General features: G+C 41.1%; 1 protein-coding gene across 3 annotated transcripts in view; it reads right to left on the bottom strand.

Moving 5' to 3' along the window:
* Positions 1-18,943, bottom strand: part of mical1 (microtubule associated monooxygenase, calponin and LIM domain containing 1) — a 91,213-nt gene that overhangs the window by 49,223 nt on the left and 23,047 nt on the right. For 2 of the 3 annotated variants that reach the window (XM_086070168.1, XM_086070167.1), the window contains 2 exons: positions 17,546-17,669; positions 9,094-9,187 (listed from right to left, as the gene is read on the bottom strand). In XM_086070168.1, coding sequence (XP_085926294.1) covers positions 9,094-9,187; positions 17,546-17,669 — 218 coding nt within the window. Of the gene's footprint in view, positions 1-9,093; positions 9,188-17,545; positions 17,670-18,943 lie in introns of those variants that run through there. The other variant, XM_086070172.1, reaches the window with a different exon arrangement.

Here is an 18,943-nt window from a genome sequence, read left to right as displayed (position 1 = left end):
TGGCAAATCTGAATCATGTGGCAAAGACCAAGGTATCGTGGTTGAGTTAAAGGAGAAGTCACTTCCACCCCCCAAAATATTTTGACAATAGTATGTTTTATGCAGCACCACTTCTGGTTAATACTGCATTAGTGGAATATGAGCTAAGCAGCAAAATCCAGCCGTTTTGATCAATATCAGAAGGCGGCCATTTTGCCACGCTGTCGCGTGACAATAACATCACAGTTGCCCAGGTCTCAGGTAACAACCAATCACAGCTCTGCTTCAGAAAACAGATGAGCTGTAATTGGTCGTTGCCTGAGCCCTGAGCAACTGTGATGTCATCTTCACTCGACAGCAAGTGGCAAAATGGCCGCCCCCTAAGGTGGAAATATATCTGTATATGTTCTGTATATCATTCTGTGGGGTGAAATTATGGAACAGTCTATGTGAGAACAATGTACACATATAAATCAATTTAAAACTAAATATAAAAGTTGGGTATTTACGAGATACAGACTACATATTTATGTTTACTATGGTTTGGGTCTTGTGTTTTGTTATTGTTGGCTTTTTGGATCTAGGTTGTACTTTACTATCTTTTCTGTGGATTTATAATGATGAGCTCTCTGAATATTTATTTTATATTATTATTATGAAGTGGTTTATCATTAGTTACTTTTGTTATCCTCAGCAATATATTTTTGTATTTTTTATTTATTTACCATTGATGTAAACTAAGAAAATATGGAGGGGATTTAATAAGTCTTGCGACTTCTTCCCCCTTCATCTTGGACATGGAAAATCATTGTTAGGTGCGCTTTGTTGAATTTTGCTTGTTTTGTAGCTATTTTATTTTGTTGTTGCATGTTATTGTTACTGTATTGTTGTTATTGTAACTCAAAATAAAAATGGCTAGATTTTGCTGCGACTTCCCCTTTTAAAGAATCTTTGTGCAGTTTGTCACTTTTTTACTCGAGACTGCCACCTCTGGCCTAAAGTGTAACTGCAGCATCTGTGTCAGGCTTGTTCGTGGTGCGCATGCGAGTTCATGCACGATCTAAAAGCGACAGCCACAATTGACAAACGAAGACATGACTTCAAATGAGGTAAGAAAAACCCCGCCCCTCCCCTCCTTAAGGAAACTGTGGTGTGCAGGGTCCGCACACTCTACTATAAAGGGAAGAAAAAATCTGATAGATGCAGTCAGAGTAAAAGAATCAGGGCTCTTCGTATTTATCTGGGCATTGGTGAAGCATGCGTGATGTAGAAAAAACGTTAACATTACCTTTTTAAACGGCACAATGTATCTTTAAGTAACATTTCTTCTAAACATAAATACAACTCAAAAGTATGTTGCATTAAAAATATTTTGACAAATATATTACTTGAAAAATGACTTGAGTAAATGTATCACGTTACCATCCACCTCTGAACACGAGGGTCAGTAATCGAAGGCGGCATTGGCACGTTTGTGTTGTGTTTGGTGAAAGTAACGGTCTCATTCGATGTGAAAAGGCCAAACGCAGTTTGTTAGCTTGTGTGTTACGTATTGCCTGGCTGGGCGGCAGCGTTAAATAGATGGCGACAGCGCTGATGTCAGTCAAGTCAATTTGACGCTACGTGTCTCGACTAAGTCGGCCAAGTGATCAAACATTATCCAGCTGTTATGAAAAGAAAACATCAACGTTCATACAAAAGGGCTTCTTTCCAACTCGGAGAGCAAACACAGACGCGCTAAAACAACAAGTCAAGTGTGTGTCTCACATCTCAACATTTCATGCACCACCCACTTGAAAAGGAGAGGCTTACTTGCTATTGTAAGGCAGAATGTCGTCATGCATTTGCAACAATAACGGCAACGTGGTGGTATGGCACACGAAGGGACTATTAAACACACACACTCGCACTAAATTGTGGCCTGACACACCCTCGGCACCCTCGCACACGTGTAGCCCCGCCTCTGATGTATGTCAGGGAACAATGCATTGAGGCTAACGCATTGTGCTGAGTAAATATTGACAAATGGGAAGATTTTTTGTTCTCACCCACTTAGTTTTCAGGAACACATGCGCTCGCATCAACTCGATGACCCTCGCGGCCTATGAGCGCCAGCGTGCAGCACCACTGGCGAGGATATTTAACACTGACGGGACATACGTGAGTGCCGTGCCGAGTCCTCTTAACGGCATTCAGTTGAACAGAAATGCGATACGATTGAAGACAAACGCATAAAACTGAAAAAATCCCAACCGGGTAAGAAAGAGCATGGCTGAGATAAAACACTCATAACTCAAATCATCTTTTCCCACTGAAATGAATGGAAATGAAATCAGTCTATTCCAATTTCCAAAGTTTTTTCTTTTAAATGTTTTTTTTTTCATAAGAAAAATTCCATTCAACAATATCGTACGGTATAAAAACTTGCAGTAATAAAATTGTTCTCGTCCACATAATTTGCAAACACAGAAAATATGAGTGCAAAAACCCACCATGAGTGTACCTAATGGGTTGCCCTTCCTTGTTCTTCTTTCTTTGCTGGTTGGCAAAACAAGTCTAAAAGGGGTGGGAAGAACTGGCACCATCTAGTTTGGGGACAAGCCATTGGACCAACTTCTAGAAGATCCGCTCTCTTGAACAAAAAGCGATGTGTGTTTGCGCATACGTAGTCAGTTTCCCAGTAGAAAAGTCCTTTACGCAAATAGGCAGATCGCTACGCAGCCTTTTTACGTTGCCGCATTATTCCTATGCAAACGTATGTTCGCACAGTGCATTCGTAAAGTTAAAACACACTTAGTGCACAGCAAAGCGATAAGATGACGCCACTCTGGAGAATATAAAACTTTTTTCACGCCTTCCTTTTGAGGAAAAACGTCATATTTTGAAGGATGGGAGACCAACGCCTTAGCTACCGGATCGTCAGCAAAGTAAGGGACAAATAATTATTCGTACTTTTCACCAAGAAAGGTGCAAAAGGAAAGATTGGCTTTGTGGATGTGCTTCGATTAACAACTAACTGGCTGTTTCACTTTACATGGTGTTTGGCATTGCTATTGCTATTGCTAGCTTGATTTTGTGAGGAATTAGACTCTTTTACAGGAATATATTCACTTTGTTACTTTCTTTCTGGACGTCCGGGCGGGTTCGAAATTGTGCGGCAAATGGGAGGCGGAGTGCACTCCAACGTTTACCGTGTGGCTGGCAGACCGCGCACTGGCTGTGACGGTGGCCCAGAACTTTTGAGTGGCAAGTGTTGAGCTGCCGCACCGGAGGCGATGGGTTTGTACCCCGCTTGAAGTAAAAATAAAAAAGATTGCGTAGCAAAAAAAAGTATGACTTCAAAAGAGAGTAATGTTTTTTTGTTTTATTTTCTACCCAGAGAGGAGGCATATGTTAAAATAGTTTGAATGTATGGCATCTTGTATCTGAGTATCAAGTATCTCGAGGTCAGGCTGAGTGTCCTCTTTTTATGGAAATGAAAATATGGTCACCCTAGGATAAGTTGTACACTCGCCTGACGACACACAAATTTGTAATTTGTAATTTACAAATTTGTAATTTGTGTGTGCGTCTCAATTTGCGACTGCCTGCCTACCAAAATCTAGAGCTCACTGCACGTCACTGTTCCTAGGTAGGTGATAATGTATCGACAAGCAGTGGAGGAATACAAAGCCTATTTTTTACTTCATTTGCAAGTCAAAGCCTCCTCTCCCACACCACATTGCGCCCCCCCCCTCCCCAAAATTGGCCAAATAACAGCTCGTGTCTGTACAAACTCCTAAACAAAGTCACTCGTATCTGTAGGTAGCATCTAATTATGCACCGTCGCCACGAATTGCCACATTGCTGTTGGACTATGGATTTGTTAGGAAGTGGTGTTAAAATCTCGAAACTGCTGTAGGAACCCGATGTTCAGGACATTCTAAACACAATAAGTAAAAACACTCCAACAAGAAAGACAGCACAGCAAACTCCAAACAATCAAGCAGACAAAAAGATAGAAACCAAGTGGAAAAGAAAAAACATTTGCAGAGGTAGCCTGCCTGCGGAAATCGGCGCGGCTCCTGCGGGTAAATATTTAGCAAGTTGTCATGGGACCCGTCCCCAGCACAGGATTCTGTTTAAACAATGTGAGCACAAGGAGGTAGACGCAGACACTGTATCATCGTAGCCCTCATGCGGGACCTTGTCACACCACACACACTGTTAACAGTGTGGAGACAGGCCGGATAGGCACAGCTTGGCTAAAAATAGTTGAGTGAAGGTGAGTGGAAAACAAGCTTCACCAAATATATACATCCAAACAATGACAAAACATCCATTCTTCCATTGTCTTCCGCTTATCTGTTAGCCTACCCCAGGGCAGATGTGGCTATTTAAGTAGCTTACCGCGAGTGTTAATGTGTGAGCGCACAAATAATGTATCCATTGTGAAGCGTCTTTGAGTGTCCAAAAAAAGCGCTACATAAATCTGATCCATTATTGTTATTATTATTATACGGGCTCGGGTCGCAGTGGCAGTATAGCTAACGCAGGGAAGCGCAGACTTCCTGCTCCCCAATGGAATTTTCAGTAGTTAGGCGAGATGAATGAAACAATCTGGAAAACAATTTGTCTTTTGGGTTTCTTTATATTTGAAGCTTCAAATATTCACAAGTTTAACAGAGCAGTCTACAAGATAGTGGTCCGTCACACAGTGTGCAATAAATTATCATGGGAAGATTTTCATGCAGCCTGGTTAGGTTTTGGGAGAAGGGAAGGTCAGCTAGACAGGAAAGCAAGCAGTCTGTTCCGCGCAAGCTTATCAGTCAAGGTCACTTCGATATTGCCTCATGTCCAAGAAGTGAAAAGCCCATTGTTAAAGAAAATACAGGTGTCCACAATACAGTATAAACTTATGTTAATACATGCTAAATAATGATTTTAAACACCAGCCACTTTGTCCAGCTCTTCCTGGGGTATCCCAAGGCGTTCCCAGGCCAGCCGGGAGGCTTAGTCTCTCTAGTTGTGTCCCAGGTCATCCCCAGGACGTCGTCTTGGTGCAACATGCCAAGAACACCTCTCCAGGCAGGTGTCCAGTAGGCATCCTAACCAGATGCCCAAGTCACCTCTCCTCTACATATCAAAGAACAAGACCCAGAGATACTTGAACTCATCCACTTGTGGCAGGACCTCATCCCCGACCCGAAGAGGGCACTCCATCCTTTTTCGCATGAGGACCATGGTCTCAGATTTGGAAGTTCTGATTCTCATTCCAACCGCTTCGCACTCGACTGCTGACCACTCAAGTGAGAGTTGGAGATTGTGGCTTAAAAAAAAAGCCAACAGTACCACATCATCTGCAAAAAGCAGAGATGCAATGCTGAGGTAACTAAACCGCAACCACTGAACGCCTTGGCTGCGCCTCAAAATTCTGTCTATGGAGGTGATGAACAGAATTGGTGACAAATGGCAGCTTTGAGAAAGTCCAACCCTCACTGGAAAAGAATCAGACTTCAAACTCTGACAGTGGTCATACAGGGGCTGAACAGCACGTAGGGGTCCAATACCCTATACTCCCGGAACACCCCAAGGGACACAAACACCTTCTCCAAGTCAACTTGCCATGACACCATAAGAAAAGGGATGCCAATTTTATTGACTTTCTTCGATAAAATCAATAACTCTGGACAATCATCTGCTCATCTCATAGAGGTTTGCAGTTTTCAAAGTGACTGTGTTCATCCTCATCCATTCGAAGCCATTAGGTAAGAAAGTGACATCATCCCCTGGCGTGTTGAAATCAATGTTTTGCTAGAACCTGATCTCCAATCAGATTGCGCCATGCCGCAGGAGTAAGAATTGTCTTTATGATCCTCTGTGAAGGATGGATGGAGGTGGGGCACAACCTTCAGCTGCGGGTGTTGAGTCATGGCACATGTGACTCATTGTTGGGGGGATCACAGAGGCTGACAGGGTTAATGAGGCTTGCAGAGCATTCAACTCACTGCTTGTTTCTGACAGGGACAAACGGTACACATGACCCACCAAAGAGCAAAACCAAGCCAGCGCGCAAGAAAAATGTCCACACGAGGTACTTGAGGACAAATCACTTAAATACCCGCAATGACATGTGATCCGGTACCTTCAAAAATGTGCCAGAAATTAGGATGACAGAATCAAAGTAATACAAAGAGTGTTAGTCATAATCGAAGATTACACTGAATTGACACAAATTGAAGGGATATTGTCAAGACACTAATCCCTCGTTTATCGCGAGGGATACGTTCCAGACCAGATCCACAATAGATGAGATCTGTCAAGTAGCAACGAAGTGTTCATTGCATTCGTTAGATAATATATTTTAAAGCTTCATGCCAACATGTATGCATGTCAGGTGCTAGTATTATTTTTGTCCACTTGGGCTCGTCATCCTCACATTCTGCTGTAGTATCTGTGATGGTGAAAGTGTGTGTGCTGCAGTTTCCAAATCACCTGTTATCGATACCAATTCAGTCTAACGAGCAGGAGCGGGCTACATTCAATTAGATAACTATGTTTACTGCAGATATGCATGCAGTAACTTAAAGACATACTTTGCAAGTAGGCACATTGTACTTTGTTATCTTCTTTTATTTTGAAATGATACCAAAAATTCCCTGTCTTTTATGCAGCCTTGAGCCTTCCCTCTTGGCTCGCACTTACTGCTACGTGAGTCAGCACTAACAGTCCGTGTGGTATAATAATCACAGCAAAGTCCCATGAATAATCTGTGATCCAAGTACAATTAAAAAAAATCTGCTTGTACTGAACCCACAAGAGGTGAACCACAATATATTTCGGGTCGACTGCATACAACTGTGAGTGGGAACAATTACTTTGGCCGGAATAACTTGTATTTAGATCATGAGATCAAATTTACAAAAACAAAAAATAAGTGTCAGGCTTCACAAGGTGTCACAGAAATGCTGCATTGGCTGGAAAACTGGATTTGGACTTTTAAACTCTGCCTGGGTCATATGAGCAACATATGCATTAGCTGTCACCAATCCAAAGAGCATCTGCATGCACTTCTTAGAATTTCTGAGGACTTCTGTGAAAAGCTCATCTGTGTGGAGGAGCCACGGCTCTTGGTTTTAAGTAGCTGGCTGAGAGCCCACTCTTTAACCCACTCGTGGCAAAGCCGATTTTACAAAAGCCACATGCAACATTCTAGACTCAAACCAATATGATTAATGGAGGCCGCGCAAACATGGGTACCAAAGCAGACAGACCGCACGCACCACGAGACCTTTGGGAGCAGGCTAGTGACAGCGACAGGCTCGTCCGCAGACCACGGCGGGGCTTGCCGCTCCCGCTGTTTTTATTTTTATTCCTGCCTAAGTGAAATCTGTGTAAGCGTATGGGAATACCAGATTGTAAACATCTTCAAATCATACATGGAACGTATAAAGGAAAATGTGTTTCGATACCAAATGTGGAGGTCAACTACATGAATGTACCGTGGTGCCTTGAGATACGAGTTTGAATTGGCACTTCCACATAATTGCATTCAGTTTTTATTCAAAATTTCTACAGTGTCCCAACTTTTGGGGAATTGGGTTTATAAATAGATTTGTGAATAATGATTAAACTTAGCTATATTCTAATGCTAATTGCTGCAAAACGGAAACAGATAGAAAGAAGAGATTTTAATCTTTCTTTTGGTTATGTTGTTATAGCAATAGAACACAATATTCTGTGGGCCTTGCAAAATCACTCCAAATCCAGTAAAACAGTCGGGAGTGAAGGGGATTGCTTCTGTGAAAATGACTGGGAATGAATGAGTTAACAACATCATAAAAATAATAATTCAACAGTTTTTGTCACACTTTGTATCAATTGAATGGCCTTCATGATGCTGACCGCCTTGGCTACAGGGTGGCAGTAAAATATAGACAAGACGTTCACAGACATACTGCACGTGAACGTCTGCACACTACAGACATCTCAGTTTGTCTCAGATCCTAGCAGAGGATAAAGAAAATATTACTGACAATAAGGTTAAATATGTTGCTGTAACGATTGTGTTCAAATTTTGGTTGCTTGAAGGGTTAGATGTCACGTGAGCTGCAGAATTTAGAACCCAAACGCAGACAAGACACGGGAGTTGGGAAATAGTGAGTCCGTATGAACAAAAATACAAAGTAACAACAGAGAGCAGGGCTGGTTTCGGATGGCCTCAACACTTGTTTCCTGGCAAGTACTTGATTTTATAACATCGCCCACAACGCAGTCAATCATGGCTGCAGCTGCTTACGAGAAGTTAACGAGGGCTTGGCCTTGTCAATTTAACAGACATTCGAGAAATTAGAGCAGCCTGCGTGGATTAGAGAAAATCCAAAACAAATTCTAACTTGTGCGCCCACTTCTTGTTTTTAAAACATCATTGAAAGTATGTTGCACAATCATTCCAGTCTGGAAAAGAAACAAATAAATCATCCAAAGTCCCAATTTAATGAGATTGATGTCTGCGAAGATAATTGGACGCTTAAAGCAGTCATGTAGACGTCTTTGCCAGACGACGAATGAAAATGCGTCGACTGTGGTCGGGTGCTATGTAGTACTGTAAAGCGCCTGATTAGCTGCTGCTGTTCCCACATGCATGGCGACAGCCGCATTCAAGAGCTCATCTCTTAGCAGCGATAGTGCAGGCGCTGATGGCCAGATTGGCAGGCTGGGTCACTTAGTGAAAGACTGAGCAGATAACGTTGGCGCATCTGCCGTCAAAAACATCCAAGACTTAACACGGGGAAAGATCGTAAAGTGAAGATTAGTCCCAGTCCACTTGTTTTCTCTGCTATTTCTTCACTTGAGCGTTGAAACTGGTACACTAACTTGCAGAAAAATCAAGATTTTTCTAATGCTTTTGAGTGGCTACAGCTTTTTATTTTAGCTCTTGGATAAGCGCCCTTAAGCCCCCACCCCCAAACAACCCCACCTCGAGATGGTCGGGTGTCAACAGATAGAATGATACTGACACTATGTCCCTCATTCCTCGATTTCATTCATTCAGGAGGAATCCCCCCCCCCCCACACAAAAGTGCAAAATACTTAAATACAGACCAAAGAGATTGTCTGTGGTTTGAAGGCTACCTTCATTAGAAGCCGACCACACAGAGAAAGGTCGTGTATCCTCAAGTCGAGATGCTTGATTCTTGACGTTCCGTCCTCGCTCCCCAGAGAAAATCTAGTTTTAGAGCAAAACCAAAATGCAAAATGAAATGTCATTTTTAAAAGCCCAAATACAAAATCAAAAATACATGCTGGCGAATGATGGGAAACTTTCACAAATTGATGGTATGTCCTGGTACGTAACCCCCAACATAGATAACTAACTATGAAGACTGGATGTCTCGTCCGTGCTGCTGGCCAATGGAATCGAACGTCCGCATGGGGCGGCCATCTTACCACAGTCACCTCGCTCCGCCTCTCTCATTCATTACTATGCGTTTTTATTGTACATTATTTTAAATAACTCAAAATAGCGTTTTACCAAAAATCTACAAATTATCGAGCAGTTGGGGTTATAAGTGTAGTTATTATACTACAAACTGGTTAATAATTAATAATCCATATAGTTAATAAATATCCATCCAGAATTATTACCACTTCATTAAAGTTTGTGAGAACGCAAACCGTGTGTTAATCGTCAATTTCGAAGCGAGATAACAGAGTTTATGTTCGTTCAGATCACTCACCTTCGCTCACAGTCAATACAGCAGACCAGACTGCCTGCCTGTGACAAGATGGCCGCCCCGTGCGGACGTTGGATTCTGTGCCGTAAGACATCTAGTCTTTATAGATATCTATGACCCCCGAGATGGAGTGGGAATTTCTGTAATGCACATTCAATGATCCACTTTGTCCAAGGCCACGTTATGTTTTAAAAAGAAGATGAGTACAAGTGGTTGGAATGGATGGATGCAATGGAAATCTACATTTGATTTGTTTGACTTCCATTAAGGTGGTTGGTGACTTGATAACCACGGCGAAATGTGCTTTCCAGCGGCAAACACAAATCACCTAAAATTCTATTCGATGAGCAACATTGCGGACAAGCACATTGAATGATCAGGTCATGGCATCCAGACGGAGTAAAATTTGACATCAAGGAAACATTATCAGTTCAATTACACAAAGAAGGCCATTAGCGGAGAGGAAATGGCGATGGATGTTTGGAAAGCAAGCGGCGTACAAGGACAGCTCGAGACGTCAGCAGAGGAAGACATCAAGTCATGAAGCTACCGCTCCAAGCCCCAAACCCCGTTGAGCGGCCAATTTTGTCTTGACCGCAAGCCTAACGATTCATCAGGCTGACTAAAGATTGTCTGATGCCTGACGGATGACTCCGCTCTGTCGCAAATCACAATTTAGGCGAACCGACAGCTAAAAGTGCAATTTGACCAACACACTTGCATCTGATCATGATGAATCAGACTTGGTCATCTTTCAGAGCTGTCTGCTTGGTGTTGTGCACTGTCGAGATGATGAAGAGAAGTCTTGGAAGACAAGTGAAACTTGCTAGTTTTCCAGATATAAGCCATCAGAGGACCAACATTTCCCTTTGAGTTGCGAGCGCAAAAATTCAGATGTGAGAACTGTATGGTGGCAAGGAACTTTAACTCAATTGACAGTAGCACATACACTTGTATATCACGATATATCTTTCAGATCAAACGATGGATAATTATTGAATACATTGAAAAAAATGAACATCCAAGGTTAGAATATACACAAAAAAACCGCTGAATTTAAGTCATTTTATTTTAAAATATAATATTTAACCTTTAATAAAAAGTTACCAAAACTATGAAAAAGTCAAACTGGTCAAATTAAAGATTAAATAAACACCTTTTTAAATATAATGTGCTTAGTAAGGCTGGGTGAATCACCATATGTATTATTCTATTCTTAAAAAAATAATAATAATAAAATAATAATAATTCTACCTATTTAAAACGAATAATTGGATAACATGTAAAAACAATGAAATTGATTAAAATGGAATAAAACAACTATCAAGAGAACGTCTCGTAGTAAAAGTAATTTTCAAAGTGTTTTTGTCACAGAATGACGTACACTCATATGTCAAGGCACCACTGCAATTTCATTTAGTAATGGCAATTGGTCAAACTTTTTTTGTTTACACCTGTCAATGACAATATGAATTATTAGTTTCAAATCAGATTAGATTTGATTTGACAGTCTAGGAAAAATGTCCTTATACTCCGTCATCCTGCATACTTTCAGATGAAGTAAGAGACGAGAATGCAATCGAACGTGGCAGTTGACTCCCTCCCATGAATTACGACGCGTTAAAAAAAGAAAAGAAAAAAAAGTGAGCACTGAGCAGCACTGTGAAAATGACGTGCGTTATGGTCAGCTGTGCGCGGATGAATTAAAAGAAAGCGAAAAGAAAAGTGCCGTCTTGGCAATTAGCTGACTGATGATTGGCTTGTCCAATTGCTGTCTCTGGCGAACGTATTGTCATCTGAAACTCTTTTTTCAGAATTCAAAACATGTTCTCACTTTGCAAAAGTTCCTCAAATCTGTTTACTCATCTGAAAGAGTGGATATAAAAAGCCTACACATCCTCGAGGCTAAACCAGGCATTAGTTGTAAACTTTAGACCCATCAAAGTTACACAAGTGTTCTCACAAAACGCTCCCACTTACCACGACCTTCGCTTGCAGTCTCTATATTGATTGAGGCCTTAAGTGGACCAAAAAGAAACACAGGTTAATCTTTCAAATGAATTCTCAAGGCGGCTCCCGGTCCACTTAAAATGTGATTTTAAGGTTTTGTTACTTACTACTCCTAAAACATCACATAACTTCCAGTGCTATGCCTGCAACATGCTTGTCTTTTGGTGACTCCTAAAACGAAGTCTGCAGGTTCGAGAGGATTCTCGACTTAGGCTCCAGTACTTTGGAATGCCCGACCAGAAGAAAATAGAGAGGCTACCTCTGCAGAAATATCAACTTGGAAAGTTTGGCAAGTCAATCAAATCAAAGTTCCGAGTCAGGGAGCAGATTGTGGACAAACTCCGTCTCAAGAGCCACTATACATACTACAGTACAAAGGTCGAGTCGACCTCTGAAATTCATCTTCTACACTGCTGTCATCAGATCAGCTTGCAAGTCCACGCAGAAAAGGTACCCAAAATATCATGTAGTGTGTGAATAATTCCAGATTTAAAAGTTACAAATGCGCTCTGGGCAAAGACAAGCATGGAGAGAAAGTGCCCACACAACCTCGTGAGTCGGGATCGGGAACCAATGCAGGTCTGTTTTTGTAGCATTGGCCTCGATACTCCAGATGATAACAGAAAGCATCTGACATTAGCTGATGATCAGCCTGCAGTGAGCACAAAACAAAGAATCTTTGTGGATGTGTCAGAGCATGCTGGGACAGATACAACCGATAAAGTCGCTTGTTTGTCGCCGGGCAGAACACACAAGCTCGTCTGTGAAGCATGGCGGGGGTCATGTCGTGGCTTGGGCTCGCATGGCTGCTTCAGGAACAGGCTTACTAGTCTTTATTGATGATGTACTGTAACTCATAATGGTAGCAGCAGAATGAATTCAGAAGTCGACAAAAACATTTTGTCTGGCAATTAAAGCAACACAAAGGAGTTTTCAGTTTTCATTGATTATGGCAGCACCATATGGACAAAAGTGGTAGTGTTTTGCATTGAATGAGGACCACATTTCCCATGAGGACCAGCGCATCGAGTCATGAAATCTGGAGTTGGTTTTACTGTAAATACATTTTTGTTTGCAGTGGCTGTGTGAAGGATGAATAGCAGTGAGACTATTATTATATTTTCTTTATACAGTGTGTGTATTGTGTATGTGTGTGCGTGCATGCGCTTGTGTTTAGGGCACGGGTCCGAGAGCACAAAAAATGTTTGCACCGGGGTCTATAAACAAAATGTTACGGGCCACTGCTGCCAACACAACAAAAGACTTCTTCGGTGCAAAAAGTGGAAGGTCTTAGACTGGCCAAGTCAATCACCAGACCTTAACTCAATTGAGCATGCCTTTTAAACAACAACAGAAAGAGACTGCAGTCGAGGTGTGGAAAAGCTTTTCAACAGAAGAATGCAAGAGTCTGGTGAAGCCACCGTGTTGCAGGCTTGTGGCATTTATTGCAAGTAAGGCTCATGCTACCAAATATTCAATAATTTTTATTCATCTTTTAATCTGAAACACAAAAGACTACAGTGTACAACAAAAAAATAATTGACCATGATGTTCCAATAGTTTTGGAGGGAACAAAATTTGTATTCGAATTTTGAAGAAATGCGAAAATAAAATGGAATGGAAACGCTAGGAATTCAAAAAGGGGCTCAAAATTCGCAAAAAAAAGTATTATGCTTAGAGGGGGTGGATTTTGAAGAGTGGCGAAAAAAGGAAAATGCGAATTTTGGCGATGGAAACAGGTTTAGCGAATAACCGCTGCCAAGACCGGATACACGTCGCACGTTTTGACCGGATATTACGTCACACGTACGTTTGTAGTCCCAAAGCAATGTCGGACGATAAAGTAAGGTATGTTTGGGGGGGACGACGAAACCGAAATCTTTTTGGAATTAATTAAAGAAGCAAATATTAATGCTAATTTAGATGGAAAACAGCAAAGAAACGCTATGGTTTATCAAGAATTACAAAAATAAAGTCATACGCCGTTGTCTTCAAATTACGGGTGGATCACATCTCTATGGTGTATACCGCCACCTACAGCGGCGAAGTCCCCTCTCAATTTTCGCAAAAGAAGAACAAACAGGCATAGGTCGGATGGCCGTTTTGCGCATATTTCAGTAAATTCGCTTAAAAAAATTCGAAACAATTGGATGGAAACCCAAATTATGTTTAACGTATTTAGAATTTAAATGATCATCATATTGATCCTTATAAATGAGCTCTTTTAAAACACTTTAAAATATATATATTTTTTTATCTGCACTGTACTAACACAGCACTGTATGCTGTGTTAGTAATTTTAGCAAATTGTGTCTTTTTTTTTCTGTACTTTAAATGTTTAAATGTACTTTTGATCACATTGCATCAGTTCTCGAGAAGTGAAACTGCCTTGCCTTCAATTGACCTAATTTGCTTTTGGTCACAGGATTGTCAGTGTGACAGTGGGAGGACAGGCTGAGTGAGGGCGAACCAGGACCCAGGAAACATCCATTAGTGCTAAGTCTTTAATCCTCCAGCACACTCATTTTATTGAACAACTTGAGGGGTTTGTTTGTTTTTGTTACCCCTAAATTCCAGTGCAGAAGTGAGCCTGGATCTCTCTTTGTTCGGTGTCTTGGCAACCGGTCTGTGTATGGAACGGAAAGACAACATATCAAGCAAATGCGCAGTACATTCAAATCCGTAGGGGCTTATCTTTAGACGCATGGAGGTTAAGTAAGGTTTTCGTTCCGCACTGGGGTCCAAAGTGGAACTACGACAAGAGTTTTCACTAACACAGATACAGTACTAGGCTTTTTTTTTCTTTTTAAATAAGGAACACGTGGAAGCCGTTTTCAACTCAGATGAAGATTTCATTTCTTGTTGGAACGAGACAAACAAAACAAAAGAAGCTGCTGATTCAAACTCTGTCAGTGAGCCAGGCCATGAGAAAGAGAAAACGCAATCTTTCAAACAAAGCCCCTGTGCATAACATGACACCGCTAGATCTAGTTGCCGTGATGAAATACGGCTTTCTCAGGAGAGCAAAAGACATTTCCAAGATGCAGAAAATGGAACCTTATCACACTGGGACTTGCTGGTGAAGAAGAAGCAAGAAGGCTTCTTAGGGGACAAACACAAGCAGAGTAGAAAAGTGGGGGAAAGAATAAGAGGCCTCAGGGAACTTGTGGGAGTGGCGACAATTAAAAATTTTCCAGTGGTGCCTTGAGATGCGAGTTTACGTTGCCCCCTGACCACGCTCATAACTCAAAACCCTCCAAATCCCATTTCTCCATTCATCTTTTCTACAGCCCGTAATTGCAAACTTAATAACTACAAAGGATTTTGGTGGACATTTTATTAACTCATTCACTGCCATGGACGGCTATAGACGTCAAAAATTCATTTGAACTATTTCTATTAGTTTAAAATTGTTTCCACTTTTGTTAACAATAGTATGAAAACCTAGGAAAAAAATTACTGTAAATTTAGAACAGATATAAATTTGTGTTATACGTGAGTTAACTAGTGAAGTCATGCAGTTAATTACAATAAAAAAATGTAATCGCCTGACACCCCTAATTTTTAATAATCTTTTCTTCTTTTTTTTGATCGCGTCAGGTGATTAAATGTTTTTATTGTAATTAATCGCATGACTTCAATAGTTAAGTTATGATTAATTACAAATTGTATATCTGTTGAAAATGTACAATAAAACCTTTTTCTAGGTTTTTATATTCTCGTCAACAAAAGTGGGAAAATGTTTAAACTAATAGAAATAGTTCAAATTAATTTTTGACGTCTATAGCCATCAATGGCAGTGAATGAGTTAATAAAATGTACACAAGTTGAAGTGGCCACCTTAACCAGACTCAAAATTTTTGACCAAAAGATGGTACAAGTGATTGACAAAATGAGTGTATTAGCTGCTCATCATATGGTGATGCTTCAAAGCAGTTTGGGGATTAAGCCACACTATGACCCATTTTGTCGACTCCCAGAAAATATTTACGCATTGACGGCCCCGAGCTGCCAGATGAATAACCTGCAAGTATGAACAGCCACTAACTAAATGCATGTGGAATTCATGATCATTTGAGGTTGTCATGATGCTCCATCATGTCGGCATGTGAAGATGGGCGGCTACCGTGCAGGTGATTAGGTGGGCAGCTAAGCAACCACAAACTCGTACAAGTGAGAATCCTTTCAGTGTCATGTGACTGCACGTTTGGGACTGAACATAATGATTCGAAAAATACGCCTCCACTTTAAAAGTGCGGAATGGCAGACACTGTGGGGGTGGACGGAATTAGCTCGGTATTATGCTTCTTGTTTGCGCACACCTGCACAAGTGTACGTGCGTCCCAATTTGGGTGTGCAGGGTTTCACGAGCCAACCACTTGAAGGCCACACCTTATGTGAACACTTTTTAACATCATCAATCAGCAACAAAACATTTGATCAAAAAAGGTCAAGTTAAAGATATATTCCACTCAATTTCGCTTATAAAAATCAGTTAATTTGTACTGATATGAGTATTAGAATTGTTTGTTCTCATTCAAAAAAATCTTAGTTTCTAAGAAGAAAAAAAATCGAATCACACTTAATTCCAAAACGTCTTTACTGTTGTGTGTCCCAAATGCAATTTCAAGATTTGCAGCATGTTTGATGAAGAATTCTATCTTTGGATACAAAGTTTGTTTCTCTTTCCTTTTCCATGAAAACAACCGCAAATGCATCCTTGTGTCTAAAGCATTCCTTTTTACTTCTTTTACAAATCGCTGGCGTCGGGTCGAATCCTCGTACCTTCAAAAGTCACTTTTCCGGGGACAACAAAAACTGTAGGTTTGTTCAACCATTAACATTGCTACAGAGAGAGCAAGCCATTTTCAACACATTGGAATGGTCAATAATTTGTAAAAAAGAACGCCCACGCACATGAACTGACCAATCGTTTTTGAAAAAATATTACATTTACCAAATTGTTACTTATGAGGTTTCGGCCTGATGTCAGAGAAATGGTCCTTCTACTGTATGCCACGCAAGATATCTTTACAGTGTAGGGAAATTCATGATGTTGTTGCAATGCACCAGAGGGATCTGTGCGCTGACGTGACAAGATGCGGCTGCCATTTTGCATTCGCACAGAGCAAAATTGTAGCATTATTTCAGAGGTATGTCTGAATTTGCGAACGTGTCAGAAGAATTGCAGGATTTTCCCGTGAAATGTTGAAAGAGTGGTTGGGATCATTTGTGAGCTTGTATCTGCAGAGTTTGAAGGACAACACCTGAAAATTATGCAACTCGTACGGTTGCTATGAAGTTGTTCGTCTTTACCGTGTCGTGAGAAGTCAAATGTAATTGTGATTTTGGTTTCACATTCAACGCTCTGCTCTGTGTTGCGTGCAGCAAGTGCGTGTGATGTATATTCTTTTGGCCTCCCTGAATGTTTTAGAAACTAATAATTGACAATCCAGTTGGAGTTCTACGTAAAACTAAACACACAATTGGCCTGTATTTATAAATGTCCCCGAAACAAGCAAAATATTTGTTATTTTCTCATTCGATCAAATTTCTAGTAAGATATCCAAATTGCAAAATATTTGATAACAGTTAATTGACGACATGCTGAAATCAATCTTGAGCGCAAACCTTTGCACACGCTAGTTGTCAGCAAAAATCAGCCAATGTTTTGGATTATTTTTGTTTTGGCTGAACTGCCAACAGTCATCAGCAGGACAGCATTTGTCACGCCTCTTTCTTGCTTTGTTGCTGCTGAGTAATGGAAGCAGAGCCGAGTGCGAGCGAGACGTAGCCTGGAGCAAAGTGTGCCTCACTCTGATAACTGACAATCTCCTTACCTGGCTGGTCTACTTGACGGGGGCGAGAACGCCGATGATGGTGCACAAGACTTGTTTTGTTGGGCTGCTGCCTGGGAGACAGATGGAACATCTCCAGAGCCGCCCCACCAGCTTCCTGTCACTCCTAATGGAAGACGAGAAAGCAGAATGAGTCTAATGGAGGATTACGGCCGCAGGCTTTCTGCTGAGGGCAAAAACTTCCCCTTCTGATGTCCAACTTTCTTTCAACTTTTAAATCGCATCAAAACATATGGCTGCGGCCTCTGTAGTTTTCAGTAACTCACATTCTATTATTACAAGTGCTCCTAAAATGCTCATCGAATTGCAGTTGAGAGAAATGATAAATCCTTGAGATATGAGTTCGGGTTTTTTTCGTGACCACAATCGTAACTCAAAGTACTTGCATTTCAAAGCATCTTTTCCCACTGAAACGAATAGGAACGCAATTAATCCGTTCTCCGCACTCCATAATACTGCACTTAACAAACACATAAAAACTTACATTAATTAACATCAATAAAGAGAATTAAAAAGGTTTCAACATTTTTTGTCACACTGTATCGGTTAAATTCTGGCATGCCACCCTTGGCCACCTGGGGGCAGTAAAAGACAGACAGACAAACAGTACTGTTTATTTTGGTGGTATTATGAATTGCGCTAGTCTAGTTTAGTAAATTGCAGCACTGCATGTCCATCCGGCAACTCAAGTGGGATTCATAAACTGGTTCAATTTTTCTCAGTATGTCACTAATAATCTTCTACGCAGAGGAAATGACTGTGAGTACTGTTATATTGTCAGTCTACATGTTGTTGCTGAAACATATGTGTTCGATGTGTTGCCTAGAGGGTTCCAGCACCACAACAGAGCTGTGAAGTGAGTCGACTTCACTGCCACCATAAATCACTCGCTTCTCAAGTATGTGCTCGTAAGTCAAAAGAAAAAAAAATGGGTCGCATGATGGTTGGCATCTGAAAAAGCTGGGTCACTCGTATCTCAAGGTAACACAACTGTGCTATAGGCTGAAGCCTGAAAGCATGAAGGTGACCTGAGATTTCCACTTCCAAAGCTTGAAAGCGGCAGCTTCCCAAAGTCAAGTCCAGTTTGGTTTCACTGCATTGCAGGGCCCGACAACCACTGACAAGTCCTGAAAGAAAAAATCGTCTTCTTCTTATGAAATTAGCTGGCAGTTGAAACAAAAATTAGTCATGGGCACAACTCTGCCAATTGAATTTGGAAAATATGTCAGATGGATGTGTTGTTTTGGAAAAAGTCCGTAAATTTGTGGCTCAGAAACGACCACTCACTTAGCTCGGCTGCTTTCCACTGCCGACAACGGCCTTGTCCATAATTGTGAAAATACGATCAGTGAAAGGACGGCGGTGCCAGAAAAGATTACT

Source organism: Leptonotus elevatus, chromosome 2 (assembly GCF_054856555.1).
Source record: "Leptonotus elevatus isolate MCC_2025b chromosome 2, RoL_Lele_1.0, whole genome shotgun sequence".
NCBI lineage: Eukaryota > Metazoa > Chordata > Actinopteri > Syngnathiformes > Syngnathidae > Leptonotus > Leptonotus elevatus.
This window is presented reverse-complemented; position numbering and strand designations above follow the sequence as displayed.